This window comes from Petaurus breviceps, unplaced genomic scaffold, assembly GCF_028583685.1.
Source record: "Petaurus breviceps papuanus isolate PSGF00001 unplaced genomic scaffold, PetGlider_PUasm1.0 181, whole genome shotgun sequence".
Taxonomy (NCBI): Eukaryota; Metazoa; Chordata; class Mammalia; order Diprotodontia; family Petauridae; genus Petaurus; species Petaurus breviceps.
The window spans coordinates 26,017,689-26,034,571 of NW_027185784.1; the positions used below are offsets into that span (position 1 = coordinate 26,017,689).

At 39.1% G+C, this 16,883-nt stretch overlaps 2 protein-coding genes across 2 annotated transcripts; both read right to left on the reverse strand.

The window, feature by feature from the left end:
• Positions 1-304: 304 nt before the first annotated feature.
• Positions 305-6,098, reverse strand: LOC138160483 (probable inactive serine protease 37). Its single transcript, XM_069087043.1, has 5 exons — positions 6,065-6,098; positions 5,052-5,193; positions 4,049-4,302; positions 1,655-1,791; positions 305-445 (listed from the first exon to the last, which is right to left on the reverse strand). Exons 1-5 carry the CDS (start codon positions 6,096-6,098, stop codon positions 305-307), a joined length of 708 nt encoding a protein of 235 aa, XP_068943144.1.
• A 4,069-nt stretch (positions 6,099-10,167) lies between these two features.
• LOC138160390 (probable inactive serine protease 37) lies at positions 10,168-15,916 on the reverse strand. The gene is made up of 5 exons (XM_069086996.1): positions 15,850-15,916; positions 13,860-14,001; positions 12,986-13,200; positions 11,638-11,785; positions 10,168-10,327 (listed from the first exon to the last, which is right to left on the reverse strand). The coding sequence occupies exons 1-5, from the start codon at positions 15,914-15,916 to the stop codon at positions 10,168-10,170; spliced, it is 732 nt and encodes a 243-aa protein (XP_068943097.1).
• Positions 15,917-16,883: the final 967 nt, after the last annotated feature.

The window sequence follows — 16,883 nt, forward strand, 5'->3', positions numbered from 1 at the left end:
TCATACAATCCTTTGATTTTACTTGATTTTACATAGTATTGAAGTCATCTATCAGCTATCTCTCTGAACCCTTTCCTTATTTTATATTTCTTCCCCATAGTTCTCTAGGACCACTCTACACTCTTCATTCATTTGGGGAAAAATGGTATCCCCAAATCAGACAATATACTAAGATGCATATGTTCAAAAGTGCAATAGAAGGAGTCTTTCCAGGCACTTGGATGTCATATTTCTTTTAATAAAATGAAATATCACATTAACTTTTCCCTTGCAACAGCATAATTCATAGGGAAACAAAGGCAATTCATCTTGTAGATATAATTTTCTGGATCCAAGGGATATAGTGGAAGATGTCAGTATAGACACCAATGTTACCTCCCAGGAAATTCCCAACCTCTATCCCTTGAATCTTATCTTTGCAGATGACAGCAGCCAGTACAGCTTCCTTAGAAAAAAGAAAAAAGAAAAAGGAATTAGAGATTCTCGTTGACTTAGAGATGCCCAGTTACCAAGATTAGGCATGTCACTTACCTACCTTCTACCAATCCCATCATGGTGGCAATATAGTATAGTAGATAGAGTATAATAATAAGATTGAGGAGATGAGTTAGACTCCCAATTCTGCCACTACCAAAGTGTTTGTTCTTTCAGGACCAGTTAAACCAAGTGTCAGGTAAAGGGGTTATATTCCCCAAGCAGCAAAGAAATCTCTGAGGTCTTCTAAAGATCAGAAACTTGTATGACTTTGTGAAACCCTAAGCAACAGGGGCCATAGATCAGGAGTCACTGTCCCTATAGAGGCTGATGGCATTAGCATCACACTAAGACCAGTTTTTTTAGTCAATCCTAGAGACCTTCACACCCAGGAATATCTTGAAGAAAAGAATGTAATCCTATAGGTCTAATTTACCCTGGGACTTGCCCTATAACCCATCAGTGAACATCAGTCCTCAACCCAAAGATGAGAGGACTGCAACATTCCCATTATATAGTCATATACTACAGCTTAATGTCACTAGTTAGCTTCATGAAAATTCAGTGTTAGATGAAACGATAGTACAAGTTTAATGGACATGTAGTTTCACCAGGACAATGTTATAAACAAGACATATGTTTTGGGTAACCAAAATCAGTATTGCAAAAGTAAAGGAGGGAGAGATGTGTCTGGGACACTTTTATCCTCTTGGGCTATGGTTATCAGTGGAAAACCATGATTTGTTTCATCACAAAATAGAGAGAAGGAAACTTCATCTTAATGGTCTTCACCATCTGAGATTTCTGCCTAACCTTACACAAAGTCCTAGGGGGACAGAGACAGAAACGCAAGAATGATATTACTTACTGTGTACTCAAAGGGTCATAGATGTAAGAAACCTCAGAGGCCATTGAGTCAGACCCCTTCATTGTCTATTAGGTGAAGGAGACAAGGTCCTAGCAAAGTTTGGAGTCCTGTCTAAGGCTATACAAGTAGTAAATGTCACAGGACAGATTTGAACCTAGGCCCTCAGACTACAGGACCAGGATTCTTTCCAAAATACTACACTGTCTCTACTCTTTGATAGAGGAAATATGGCACAGTGGATAGAGCCTAGGTAAGATCTTTATGGAGGTAGAAGGAGGTCCTCATAAACTGAGAAGAGAATAGAAAAGTTACCACAAAAATTCTCTCCAATGACTTTAAAAATTTCACACATATCCTGTTCTTGCTGACTTTTCCTTGTTTTGTTTGCTGGCACTCTTTGTCTGATAGCAGAGGGGCTGTGAAGGTTTGCCGAAGGTCAGGGTGCTTGCCTGAGGGAAAAAGATAGAAAATTTCCTGTTGTTAGTAGCTATCTTAACATGATTCTCTTCAACTGATTTTTTTAGTGCCTTCCCTCCTCTCAAACTACCCCCCCATTTATATAATTTGCATTTAATTGTATTTATTCTCTCTATATTTATTTTATATACTCCCCCCCCCCCTCATTAGAATGTGAGCTATTTGTAGTAGGGGATTGTTTCATTCATTGTCTTTATATTACCAATGCCTAACATGGTTCTGTAACATGACAGATAGGTAAAAACATTTGTGGTCTGATTTCTTAATATGTACAAGAAACTGTACTCAAATAGAAAAGAGAAGAAAAGGTCTTGTATGTAAATGACCATAACAGACCCTCATTTCCTATATATTTCCTTTAAGTTTATTTTGCTTGGTGGTCATCAGCTACCATCCTGTCTAAGTTATGATATATTTCCTATCCTTTCTTATTTATACTATCCTAGCTTGTTTGTACATATTTGTTTGTTGTCTTCTCTATTAGATCATAAGCCTCTTGAGGGCAACAACTGTCTTTTGCCTCTTTTTGTATCCTCATTGCTTAGCACAGTACCTGGCACATAGTAGGCATTTAATACATGTTGGTGAAAGGAAAGAGAGAGAGGGAGAGAGAGAGAGAGAGAGAGAGAGAGAGAGAGAGAGAGAGAGAGAGAGAGAGAGAGAGAGAGAGAGAGAGGCCAATCAAAAGTCTATTCAGAAATAATGCCTAAAGTACAACTAAGAAGCAAACTAATTGAGGGACTGAAACTGGGACTAGTTTCCTGAAAATGGTGAAGAGGTAAGGTTTGGGAGATCATTGAAAAAAGTATCAATAAGACTTAACACTGATTGACAGGGGGATGTGAGTAAGGAGGAATCAAAGCTAACCTCAAGGTTTGTAGCACGAGTGGCTAGGAGAATAAATGTTGCCATAAACAGTATAGAGGAATTAGGAGGAGGAACTGGTTTGGAAAGAAAGCTGATGACACTGAATTTTGGACTTGTTGAACTTGAGGTGTCTGTGGGATATTCAGGTGGTGAAAGGAGGCAGTTGGAAATTTGGTGACCCTCTCTTCTCAGTTTCTAGAATTTTTTTCCTGTTTCTATCTCAATCCTTGGATTTTGTTTCTGGGGAGGAATCCGAACACCAACCAACCTGTCCTTTATTTTAAGCTTACATGTATTTTTAATTTGGTTTCCCCCCTCCTTTTCTCCATGGGGACTGTCCCTTCACCATCCCAAGGACTGCCCTCCATCTTCTTCCCTCCTCCATCCCCTCCCCATTCTTAGTGATTTCCCTAAATATCAAAACGTGCCTCTGGCAGGATACCATAGGCAAATGAAGACAAAACAGGAATGATGGACTAATACTAGTACTCAGGGGTGGCATTGTTAGAAAACAATGGGGCTTTGAAGAAAGCCTTTATGGATTTTGAGAGAGAAGTTTTAGATTTAAACAGGGAAGAAGCTTGGGATGAATGAGCAAAAGTGGAGAGAACCTAAGGTAATATTCTAAGGAGAAAAAATTAAAAATTAAAAACTCTAAAGAGAAAAAATTAAAAACATAAGGAGAAAGAGAGCTGTAGGGAGTCCAGGATATACTAATTAAAAAGACAAGTTTAAATACAGCAAAGCTAAGTAACAGCAGTAGGCCATCCTGAGGAGAAACAAGGGAACGTGTGTGCCACTCGAGTCAGATCTCACCTCCCTTCAGACCTTGAGAGGCTGCCAGCTCACATCTCTGAACCAAGGAATAGCAGTGCTCTCTAGATCACTAGCCTGGCTTCTAGCCTACCCTCAGAAGCCATCATCCAGAGCATCAACCGGCAGTTGTGAGAGAATACTACCTAACAACTTCCTTCTTGAACCCCTGCCTCTTAAGTAGCTGGAGTTACTGAAGACACAGAAAAGAAAGTTCTCACCACCAAACTCTTCAAATAGATCAATAGATAGGGTTTTTATCAATGGAAATGAAACTAAAGTACAATATTACAATCTGCTTTGCTTCTACACATTGACTTCCCTTCTCACTGGGGCCTTTCCTTTTAACTAGAAGCTGAAAACTCTTCTATCTGTTGTCTCCCTGTTGGGATGTGAATGCTTTGACATCAGTATCACTATCACTTTTCTGTTTTTAAGCTCAGAGTTTATTAAGTTCATAAAAATTTGTCTTTTCCTTCATCCACCCATCCATTTGTTTCCCCAGGCTCCTTTAGGATGACCTATTTGCAGTCATATATGAATACTCACCACTATTATTTATGCTCCAGTCTAGGCCAGAAATAACACACTTTGTGCCTGCAGGGACTCTTTTAGTGGGCAGAGCCATGGGCTGGACCTTTTCATTGAGGACTGCAGGTTTGGATAGCTTGATTAGCATGAGGTTATGCTCTGAAGCATCTGTGCTCAAATTCCAGTAACGAATGATTTGGACAGAATTGATGGTCTGCTCTGTCCCATCTCTAACCCTCTTCTTGAAATTTCCCAACTTCACCTTGAGACTTCTACAATAGCGATGGAGAGGCAGAGAGTAAGAAGAGAATGAATTTATGAATCCCCTCATAACCATATCTTTGTTTGAGGTTTTCTTAAAAAACTTTAGCTAATTCTCCTCTGAATTGGCACTACTTAGACTGTCTTCCCTTTCTAAACTCACATTTCTTTTAAAGTTCCAGAAGGTTCTTTTATTTTAAAAAATCCTCCTTATTTCTTCTACAACACTGTCTCAGCACAGAGACTATATATTCCCATACCTTGACCTTACAAGTTCCATGACCTTCTCCAATCCTTATTACTTCCCATCTTAACCTTCTCTATGTTTATTAAACCTCTTTTTTTTTTTTTGCTCATGAATTCAGAGCCTTCACCACCATTCTCTCTCCCCTTCTATAATGTCTACTGATTTGGAGTGGTTTAATAAGACACAGTTGGGGTGGCTAGGTGGCACAGTGAATAAAGCACTGGCCCTGGAGTCAGGAGGACCTGAGTTCAAATCCAGCCTCAGACACGTAACACAAGAAAATTATCCAGGTGACCTTGGGCAAGTCACTTAACCCCAACTGCCCTACCTTTCCCCCTCTCTAAAAATAAAAAAAAAAGACACAGCTAACTCTTCTATTTTGATCCTGGTACTATCCTTCCTGGGGGAAGTGAAATGTGATAACCTTAAAAAAATGTTTTCTAGGTACAGAACTCCAAAAAATACAGATTGAGAGGGAGCTATATTTTAGGCATGGACGCCTTTATCACTTACGGTAAGTAGCAGTGAGCAGCTGCCAGGACCCACTGTTGATGGATCAGAACACCTACACAGGGGCTAAAATGGTTTTTGATATATACTAGGTAGGGTGCAGGATCATCACTCTGCTCATCTGTATAACCAAAGGAAAATTCACCTTGGGGGAAAGATGGAGAAGGAAGCCAGGTTATAGAATCAGAAAAACAGAGCACTCTTCTGTTCCCTCAGTTGACTCAGTTAGTACTAGTCTTGGTCTTGCTGCTTCATTGCTTCCGTATTCTACTATCCATCAAACAGAGGCAGCAAGGGAGATGAATAGAAATGGTAGAACGAGGTGATCCCCATTACTTTGTCCCCAGACACTACTAGAAACGCAAGGACCTAGGATGTCTTTTCAGCTTGGAGGCTTGGAGATGGGACCAATGTTCTGAGTTTCATTCTATTGTTAGTAAAATAGGATTTTCCCAAAGATAATGGGGTCCATGCTTTCTAATAACCTCAGCAGGATAGGGAAAGAAAATTGTACTCAAAGACCTCTAAGGTCCCTTCCAACTCTATATCCATGGTCAACTCTTAATATTTGCTCACCCTTGACTTGGGAGCGTGAAGATGTGCCTGACATCTTCATGTGTGGGGGAGAGTCAAAGAGTAGGAGGCATACATCTGCTCCCCATAACTGTCTCCATACTCTCTTTATACCTCCCACCTTTCAACCCTCACAATCAAGAACAACCCAGACTTTTCCTGTTACATAAGGGAAACTAGGTGGCACAGTGGGTTGAGTACTGAACTTGGAATCAGGAAGACTGATCTGCCTGACCTCAGACACCTGCTAGCTGTGTGACCCTGGGCAAGTCACTTAACCCTGTTTGCCTCAGTTTCCTTATCTGTAAAATGAACCAGAGGAGGAGAAAAGGATACACTCTAGTATCTTTGCCAAGAAAATCCCAAAACGGGGTCATAAAGAGTTGGACATTACTGAAACAACTTGAACAACAACAAAAAGATAGAAACCCATGGACACTCACCGGTGAAGAGAACAAAAAGAAAAATGTACTTCATGATTATGTCAAGATATTTATCTATCCCAATGATGAAGTCCAGTTTTTCCTTCCACTCCTGTTCCCCAGTGGTATGGAATAGATGTGGATGGATTGGAAAGGAGAATTCAATAGGATCAGACTTCAAGTCTGAGCTGGGAATTCCAAGACTCAGAGGTATTTCCTTCTTCCTCAAAATAGAGCATCACACAGGTTATCCCCACCTTTTCTCTTTTAAAGTAGTAATCCACTTTATTTATACCTTTCTCTTTATGACACATGACCTCTCCCTTCCCCGTAGCATCACCATACCCATTATTAATGTCACTGTTGCTGTCCTGAGCAACAGATCAGAAATTCTGAATGTAGCTCAAACAGAGCAGCAAAGCTATATGTGGGAAGAGAAATGCATAGAGTCAAACCAATTTTTTATTTGCTTAATTATAAGTGGTTTCATGGGTATTTTTAAAAACCATGGGATCTGCCATGGTGGGTATCAGTTCGGGAGAGGGTGTAATACCAGTGACAATATAATATGAATGAAAGAATTCTACACTTGGGAATCCTACAAATCTTTCATGTATCTTGGTTCTTGTCTCATCTCAGTCCTTCTAGGAAGTAGCTCTGTCACTGTGGGCTAGAAATTTAGCCTTTCTAGGACCATAGTTTTCTGGTATAACAAATACAGAGGTTGGATATTTTTATTTCAAAATACCTTGTAACACCAAAATGTTTTGCTTCTATGATTTCCCTCATGCTCTAGAAACATCTTGTCTCCATAGAATTTCCATTGTCAATAGTGTATTTTTGTGTTGCCCTTGGTGCCTCTCATGCTCTATGATTTTTCAAAGATTTCCAACTGTGATTCCTAGGATCATAGTTATAAATTCTTTTAGTATCTTGGGAGGTAGCTCCTCACTGTCCAGTGATCTATAGACTGATAATCCCCTATGACCTGAGGACTTGGAAAAGACAGCACCTGCTGGCCCCCATCAGAGATTCCTTCCTGTCCTGAGAATGTAGCAGTCTCACAATCTGACCTAGAGTATTAGAAAGGTGAAGTTATACTCTCAGTAATAACTAACTCTCTTGGGAAGCTGAGTCCATATAAGGCAAGGCTGGGCTATTTCAAAAGCCTTGAGGCAGTCCTTTAAAAGGCTTGATTTCACACAGAACTCTTACCTCACCATTCTGTTTTCTAGAGAGAAATCAATGTACTGTTGCCTAGCTTCTTGGTTTCTATCCTTTACAGTCTCCCAACAGGTATCATCTCCCCGTGTTTGAATGTAAATGGTTTAGCATTGTTTAGTACATGTTTCTCCCTTCTTTGTTGTCCAAATTGCCTCTATTTATTTGCCTTGTCCATTACATTTTAAGCCATTTGAGGGCTAAGATCGTGTCATTTTCATTCTTAAATAACCAGCACCCAGCACTTTGTATTGCTCATCATAGATCCTTTAAAAGTTGCCATTCAACTGAGTCAAATTAAGTTGAATCACAGAATTTCAGAGTTGAAAAGGATCATCTAGTTCAATCCATACCCCCCTTCCCCCTACTTAACAAATCTAGCCTTTGCTCAAAGCCAGATTCAAGTGTCTAGGTGGTAATAGTGTGAGTGCTGAACCTGGAGTATAAAAGACCTGAGTTCAAATCATACCTCAGATACTTGCTAACTGTGTGACTCTGGGTATATCATTTAACCTCTTTGTTCAGTCATCCCTGCTGTTGTTGTTGGTGGTGGTAGTGTGTGTGTGTTTATTCTTCTTTTGATTGATTCAGATGAGAGTGAGGCTCATGTCAGTTCCCTACCTCCCCCCACTTCTAATTTGCTAAAATGTCTACTTGTGCATTCAAATGATGAGATAATTTCCACTAACCTTCCCCCCTCCATACCCAGTGTATTTGTTTCCATTATCTTTCTATTCTTTTCTTAAGATCATCAAGACATAACAGAACCACTCCCAGACCTTGTCTAATTGGATACCCTCTTATGAATCCTAATTCAGAGGGGGCACATGTATATCTCCCCATATTTCAATGTAAGTGGTTTATCATTGCTTAGCCCTTTGTCACTGTTCATTTATGTTTCTCCATTCCTGTGTTTGAACTTCAAAATTTCTCTGCTATGATCTTTTCGTTAGGAATGCTTGGAAGTCCTCTGTTTTATTAAAGATCCATTTTCACCCTGTAGTATTGTACTAAGTTTTGCTGGGTAAGTCATTCTAGGTTGTAAGCCCATATCCTTTGCCTTAAGGCGTGTCATATTCCAAGTTCTCTGCTCCTTTATAGTGCTGGCTGCTAAATCATATGTGATCCTTACTTAGTATTCTTTCTTTCTGGCTGCTTTGATCTGGAAGCTCTAGTTGTTGGCTGTGATGTTCCTGGGAGTTTTCATTTTGGAGTTTCTTTCAGGAGGTGACAGATTGATTCTTTCTATTTCAGTCATCAGACAATAAATATTCATTAAGCACCTACTATGCCAGGCACAGTGCTAAGCAATGGGGGTATGAATATGAAAATAGATAGTCCCTGCCCTCAAGGAGTTTACAGTCTAATGGGGGAAGATAATATTGTACAAGGTACCCAATACAGGGTGGAGAAGTCAGACAAGTTCCAAAGTAATGCAGCTCGGTGAGAAATGAGATATTCTTATTTTAACTCCCTCCTTAAGTTAATAAATATACTATATCAGGAGTGTGTGCGCAAACATTTTTTACGGATAGAGACCGCAATAAAAAATTTGGAGATGATGTAAAAAGTGCATGAAATGATGTAAAGCAGCAGGACCAAGTGGACAATTGGCAGTCTGCATTATAACTTCAGAGGACCAGTTAGCTGGTAAAATTTTATCTCCATAGAGAAGTAAAGGCTACATTTTAAATTTTCTCCATAACTGATATAAAAATTGCTTAATGATCCCAATTTATCTTTCATGTTCATTAAATACATACATCTAAAAGCATATTATATAGTTAATTTCAACAGAAGTTTTCACTGAATATGGGATATGAATATGAACCAGAGGCTGCTGCCAAATGGGTGGTTCTTATTTTTTTCCTACAGGACTCATTTAATGAAAACAAGTAATGTCTTTCATTCTAAAATAAAAGGAGAAAAAAATAAAAAGGTTGTAGTGAGACTTTTTTTCACATAGGATTTTGAGATTTTATTGACTTTGACATTTCAAAGATATGGAATTCCCCCCACCCCAATTATGCAAATTGCAAACTCATTCATGCCATATCCCCCTATGTGACTTTTATCTACTATCTTGCCATCAATCCTTCATAAGAGGATTGATCTTAACATTCTAAGGATCTTTCTCAGAGACAAAAAGATGCATTTATTAAATTCCCTCCTCCTTCCCCTTCCCCCATCCTCCTTACGATTTGTTTATTGTAGAAAGCTCCTATTAATAAACTCCCTTTACTAATATCCGGACAGATTGGAATCAGCTCCAACACCATAGCCTTAGAGAGTTGTCTAGCATATACTGTTAAGTAACCTGAAGGGTTCAAACAATCAGGCCTGGTTCAGGACTTTTCAGATTTTCTTCACTGCAAGAATAGCCATCTTGCCATCTCAATGTGTATATATAACATTAATGACTCAAACTTCAATAATTATAATATTTTTCTTTTTAGAGGGCAATTGGGGTTAAGCAACTTGCCCTAGGTCACACGGCTGGTAAGTGTTAAGTGTCTGAGGCCGGAATTGAACTCAGGTCCTCCTGACTTCAGGGCTGGTGCTCTATTCACTGAGCCACCTAGCCACCCCAATAATAATATTTTTAATGCAATACAGAATCTTGGAGAGTCAGATGTGATCTCACATCAACGTCAATATGTTTTTTCCCCAAATGACTCAGGAAAGCAACCTACTAAACACTTTGTTCAGTGTATAGAAGGAATTAAATGTACAAAAGTTGTGTGAGAGTAAAATTTAACCAGCTCCCAGTCCTCCTTAAAGGTATGTTTGAATCCTTTATGAAATGAAGAAGGTAGAACAAAAATGAGATCCTGCAGATGTCCTTTCATGTCATATTACATTTAATATACAACCCATGACTTTTTTTCTGACAACAGTGTAAGTCAGAGGGAATAGAAGCAACTTATGCTGTAGACAATTTTCTGGATGCAGAGGACATACTGGAAAATATCAATATAGAAACCGATATTGTCTCCCAGGAAATGCCTTCCCTTTCCCCTCCTAAATCTTGTCACTGCAGATGATAGCAACCAATACCACTTCCTAAAGAAAGGGAAAAAAACAGTGATTAAAGTTATTTCTTCTGGCTGAGAGGATTCTCCAATCTCCCCCAAATGGAAAAAGTCTCCCAAAATCCCATCTCTTCTTACTCCCCAGAAGTAGCATGATGTAATAGAAAAATACTATACTGAGAGAATCAGAAGACGGCTTGAGTGCTGAGCTCTAATATTAACTAGTATTTTGGCCTCTGGGCTTGAGAAACTTTATGAGCACAGTTTCTCTAAGGAGAAAATGTCTAAAGTTTGTTTAAAAATGTGAAAATGAGAATTTATGATACCCTAGGGAGCTTATAAGAGTATGAACTTGAGCTCCATCATGGGTCCTGGACTTGAGGACCTTCTTAGGGACAATTTTCTCATTCATGCCTAAAGAGAAAAATTTATAAAATTAAATTTTAATTTAATTAGCTACAAATGATAACTTTGATTTTATGATACTCTAGACCATAAGTGTATTATACATTATGGTGCATACACATATTTTATGGTACCCTAGAAAAGGGCTTAATTGAATCTTTATTTTGAAGTATGAGGCTGTTCAAAACCCAACTCACACAAGCCTTTGAATTCACTTTAGTTGACTTCCAAACACCATCACCTCCCCAAAACTCTTCACTGAGTCTCAATCTCTGAATCTCATTTTACCTTCCCCTATCTCCCTAGAAAGTGTAATAATCTCCAACAACCCATGATAATCTTTGGAGAATTATTAATAATCCCTCATCTCCCTCATCAACAATCATGTGCCATTTATGTCATCGATGGGTCCTGCAGGAAAAAAAAAAACAACCCTGGGGCGGCTAGGTGCAGTGAATAGAGCACCAGCCCTGGAGTAAGGAGGATCTGAGTTCAAATACAGCTTCAGACACTTAATGCAAAACTAGCCGTGTGACCTTGGGCAAGTCACTTAACTCCAATTGCCCTACCTTCCCCTCCCCCCCAAAAAAAAGAAAGAAAAAAAAAACAATCCAAAATCACACAATGATAGAATAAAAACCATATTACAGGGCTATTGTCCTCTTCCAAGTTATATAATGAAAGGAATAGAGGAGAGAAGCTAGTTAAGCACTTTTAAACATTACAAATAGAGTACAGAGGTTTTTATCTTCATATGGCATCACCTCCCTGATGTCATGGTCCTCTTCAGGAATGAAGGACCACAACCACAACAACCAGTAAGGGTCAAATCTGTAATTAATGGAGTCTAAAATCATGAGAATCTCCTTCCATTATGTATTATAAACATATACAAACATTTCAAGTTGAGAACAGAATAGAATGTAAGATAGTTACCAAGTTTCTACACAAAGTCTCTTGAATGATTTTAAGAATTTCACATCTCTTTTTTTTTTCCTGCTGACTTTCCCAAATTCTGTTTTCGGACACTCTTTCTCTGTTATTAGAGAACTCTTAAAATTTTCCTTAAGGTCAAGTTGCTTTCCTGCAGAAAAGAGATTTTCCCATATAGTACCCTGTGATACTCAGTGCCTCCCCATCCCCCCTTTCTCCATTTCCCTCTAAATTACCATGATGCTTTCCACCTTGGTTATCTTTGTTGTGTTCAGACATATGGAAAAGAAAATGTATTGTGGTAATGTGAGAAAAGAGCTTTTCTTACTTTATATGTTTTAAGTTACTTTGCGGTCATCACTTCTCTTTCCCCTCAAGTCATAATTGAAAGCTATATTTTACCAGTATTCTGAGCAAGAAGGTGAAGTGATTTGGTAATGTCAACATTAATTTTTTTACTTGAGTTGATGAGGCTTTGAAAGGAGGGAGACTTGAGGGACAGAACAACCTATTTAAAAAATCTAATGGAAAATATGTGTATTTAATGCTAAAAAGTCCAGGAGTTGCCGTCAGTATCATCACTTGGACACAAAGAATGTGATGGGCTGAATATTAAGTAGCTCAATAATTCAGGGAGAAGGATCCAGATAGCACATTTCATTGCTGGAGTAATCCCTACTGAGTTTAATAGGTCACATTTTCCCAAGGAAGGCGGTTCCAAGTTTCTTCCAAGAAAGTGGTCCCAGGTAGAAAAGGAGCTTACTTCTTCAGGGACCTAAGGAAGCTGAGAGGAGATTCACTCTGACTACTGGGGATTCGAAAGCAGGGTAGATATGGAAAGCTCACTGACAACTTGTTCCTCTTCAGACACCCTTTTCCAGGGATTCCATCCCCTTATACAAAAAATGAAGTAATTTGCTCATGAACAGTTTATGAATTGTCCACTGGGTGTCTCACAAAACCAATGTGGTAGGCTTACTAGAATCTGGAGAGATCCGGACACTCTCTTCACTATGAATGCACAGTGCAACATATATTTTTGTCTTTCTTTCCTCTTTAACAGGTAAGTTCCCTCCATTGGCTACGCATTTTGTGAGGAAACATGAATGTTACCATTGTTGTTGTTTTTAAAAGGCCCTTGCCTTGGAAAAGGACATACAATACTTTTATAGAGAAAATGGATTTTGAAAGAGAAGAGAGACCCAGGTTGGAGTCTTAATAAGAGGCATAAAGTGACTGTGAGAAAAGCCTGAGTTATGAGTTTTTCCTCCATTTCTTTCCCTGTTGCCCAAGCTTCTTCCCCTTCTCTAAATGACTACTAGTCTGCTGCCAGATGGCCCACACTACTCACCACCACCATTCTGTGTGCTCCAATCCAAGCCAGAGATGGTGTATACTGGGAGAACACTGATACTTTTAGAGGTCATGGTCAAGGACACCTTGTTAAGGTGCTTAAAAGAATCTGTAGTTAAGTTCCAGTAGTGAATGATCTGGATGGAATCCATTGTTTGTTCTGTTCTGTCCTTAAATTTCTTTGAGAAATTTTCCACCATCACTTTGAGACGTCTATGAGAATGAAAGTGTGACATATACAGGGGAGAAGAATAGGGGGAGAATTATTAAAAAAACAGCTTAATAATATCCCTTTCCTTTAAAAATTATCATCATACCTCTATTGTTCAATGCCAAAAACCAGACCCCAAAACCCCAAATTTCTCCTCTTGTTCAGTCCACCCTGGGGTTCTTGTCTTATTTTTTATTCTCACAATTTCACTGAAAATACTTTAATCTTTCTCTCTCTTTCTCTGTCTCTGTCTCTGTCTCAAACTAGGACTTCTAAAAGCCTTGTTTCTTTGTGATGCAATAAAAACCCTTTTTGTTCACCTTTTATTGTGGAAGCTATATTATATGTCTGGACATTTCTAAGTGACCCATGAATCTATGTATATGGATATATGGGTATATATACCTATATAAATTTATATACATACATATATATGTACACATACACATATATACACACATATGTATATGTGTGTGTTGATAAATATAGATAGATGTATATATGTATTTATAATTTATGAGGTCTAATGAACATTAAGGGCACAGATTGGAAGTCTGACTCTATCTATCTATCATCTTTTCTACCTATTTGTATTAGTCTGGAGTGGGGAGGCTGAGGGCATGGAAGTGTAGGGGCCCCCTTGGAGGCCTCCATTACTCACGGTAAATAGCATTGAGCAGCAGCTAGCAGAGATTGTTGGTGCAAGAATGCAACTATGCAGGGGTGGAAATGGTTTTTTATATATACCAAGGAAGGGGCAAGATCTTCCTCCTTTCCCGAATTATGATCAGAGGAAAATGCACCTGGAGAAAGAAGAAGAAAGGCAGATTACAGAATTAGAAGAAGCATATCCTCTATTCTTAGTTTTTCCAGTACATTTTGATTAATGGCAGTCTAGTCATCTTGGTCTGTACCTGACTGTTGCCATCCAGTGGTTATCAATCCAAAAGAAGCAGAAAGTGGTCCCCCCAACATACATATATGTATATGTGTATATTTGTGTGTGTTTTCAGACATTTTCAGAAATGTAGCTAGGGAATTAGGATGGACAAACCACTGCTTTCTAGGATTGGAGAAGCAGCAAAGTTCTTGAGTTTCATTTTCCTATGATTAAGAGTAGGATTTCTGCAGATATTAATGGGATCCATGTTAATAACCTGAGTTTTGGGGAGAAGTATTTTTTCCAGGGCAGGAATAAACTTGAAAAGGGACATGGATGGGAGGGAGTTTGGGTGGAAGTTAACAAAAAGGTGGGAGGCATCCATCATGACCTATAACTATTTCCAGATTCTCCTTATACCTCTCCTATATCTTACCATGTACACTTCTACCCCTCCCAACCCAGATATTTCCTGATAAAGATGGAAACCCATAGATACTTACCTGAAAGGAGAGCAAAGAGAAGAATGCAGGGGGAATAAAAGGATGATAGACACCCATCTCTGCTCATAACTGTCTCTATACTCTTAATACTTCTCCACCTTTGACTATATACACCCTTGCTCCTGTAAATCCAATTTTTTTGACAAGATGGGAACCTGTAGACACTCAAGACACTCACCCACAAGCAGAGCAAAGAGAAGAATAAACTTCATGGTTGTGTTAAAGTTCTGCCCTAGACATGAGACTGGGAGTTCAGGAGAGCACGGATCCTAGTCTCCCCACGTCCCTTTCAGTGGTAGTAGGTCAAAGAAGTTGGGTGGTATCGGGAAGAAGTTTTCAGTGGAAAACTTGAGCTTGAGCTGGATATCCAGGGCTCAGAGCTCTTTTCTTCTTTCCCAGAGTAGACCGTCCCAGAGGCAGGTTATCTACACCTTGCCCCCAAGGAACTATGGTCCCTCTTCTCTCCCCACTACCCTTCCTCCTAACCATATGGATTATTTGTATCATACACTAGACCCTCCCCTCTTTATGACACTGGGCCATCCCATCCCTGTTAACCTCACAGCACCATAGGCATCATCAGCCTTGTTGTCCTGAGCAACGAGACAGTAATGTTTCCTGATAGCATGTCCAATGTCAATGCAGTAAATTCATCTTTATCAATTGAACTAGGGTACATGTGGGAATTGAGACATCCAAGTCAAGCCAGATAGTTACTTTGGCCATTTAAAATGGACATTTGACAACAGAGGATCGTATATGTCTGAGGCAGCATAAATGTGACTGGAATAGTTATGGATTTAGGAACCAGAAGATCCTAGCTCTTTCCCCAGCCCTTCTAAAAAGTATGACTTTAAGAAAGATGATTAGACTTTCTGAATCTCAGTTTTTTCAGCTGTAAAATTTAAGGTCTGAACTATAGGATCTCAAAGTCTGATATATAGCTCCAAAGTTCTATGATTTTATGGTTTCTATATATAGGCACTTATCATCTTATGAGGACAATTCTCTTTCAATAATATATAACTGCGTTGTCTTTCACATCTTTAGCAGCAAGCACCCTAGTATACCTAGGGTGGCTGCTAGCATAGGTTCTTAGATCTGCTTTTTTAAAGGAAAGCAACTCAAAATGGCTTAACAATCTTACTTTAATCAATCAAACATCAGAGAATACAAGCAGAATACAGACAGAAGTTACAAGCAGACAGAGAGACAGATCATTAGACAGGGCTTCCCACTGACCATTACATCCATACCTAGTTAGTTACCAGAGAGGGAAGCATCAACATCTGGGTTTTCAAAGCTGGGGAGCTCAACGGCTGACCAGAGTCTCATCTGGCCAAATTACACAATTCAGGGGAAAAAGTCAGCGCCCTGAACTTCAGAGAATACAAACAGAATACAAACAGAAGTTATAAGCAGACAGAGAGACATATCATTAGACAGGGCTTCCCACTGACCATTACATCCATACTTAGTTAGTTACCAGAGAGGGAAGCACCAACATCTGGGTTTTCAAAGCTGGGTGGCTCTATGGCTGCCCAGAGTCTCAACTGGCCAAATCACACAACTCTTCCCAAAGTGAGCCCCACAGCAAAACCTCCCATCAGGGTATATATAACCTTCTCCTGGGTCAGAGAATGTCACAACCCTCATGACCCACTGCCCAATCACAAAACAACAAGTTGTGGGTGTTACTAAGAAACAAGCCTCCCTCTACAGGCTCCAGGTGAGCATATTCAGCCTATTAGGGGGCAGAGTATATTCTCAAATCAAGGAAGGTTCTCAGAGTCACTTAAGTCTATCAAAGGGCCAAGGGGCAGGGAAGATCTTTAGATTCTCATTCCCATAACAACGTCTGTTCCAGTTTCCATGATTTGCTTATTTCTTTTTGGGAGAGAAAGGGTTTTTAAATGGTCTTTTAAAAATGCAAAACATTAGACAGAAGAAGTAAGATATACAAGCTACAGCTGATTAAAAGCTCTTATAAAACACCCATGAAAACATTGTAAAATAGTTAAAGGTTCCATTTTCTTTTAGATCAGTAAGTGATACTATTTTCACAACAACAATGTACCCGCTGCTCTACTCAGTGGCCTTGGAGATTTTTTGCTATTATCTGGCTATGAAAGGTCTTTCTAGTTACAGCAAATATATCAAATTTATGATCATGGAAGATTCAGTTCTTAGTCTTACTTTATTCATTATACATATCTGTGTGAAGTGTGCACACAATCTGGCATAGACTGGGATTGACTGCATGTTGTTGGATTTCAACCATTCTATTAGGTCTGAATATTTA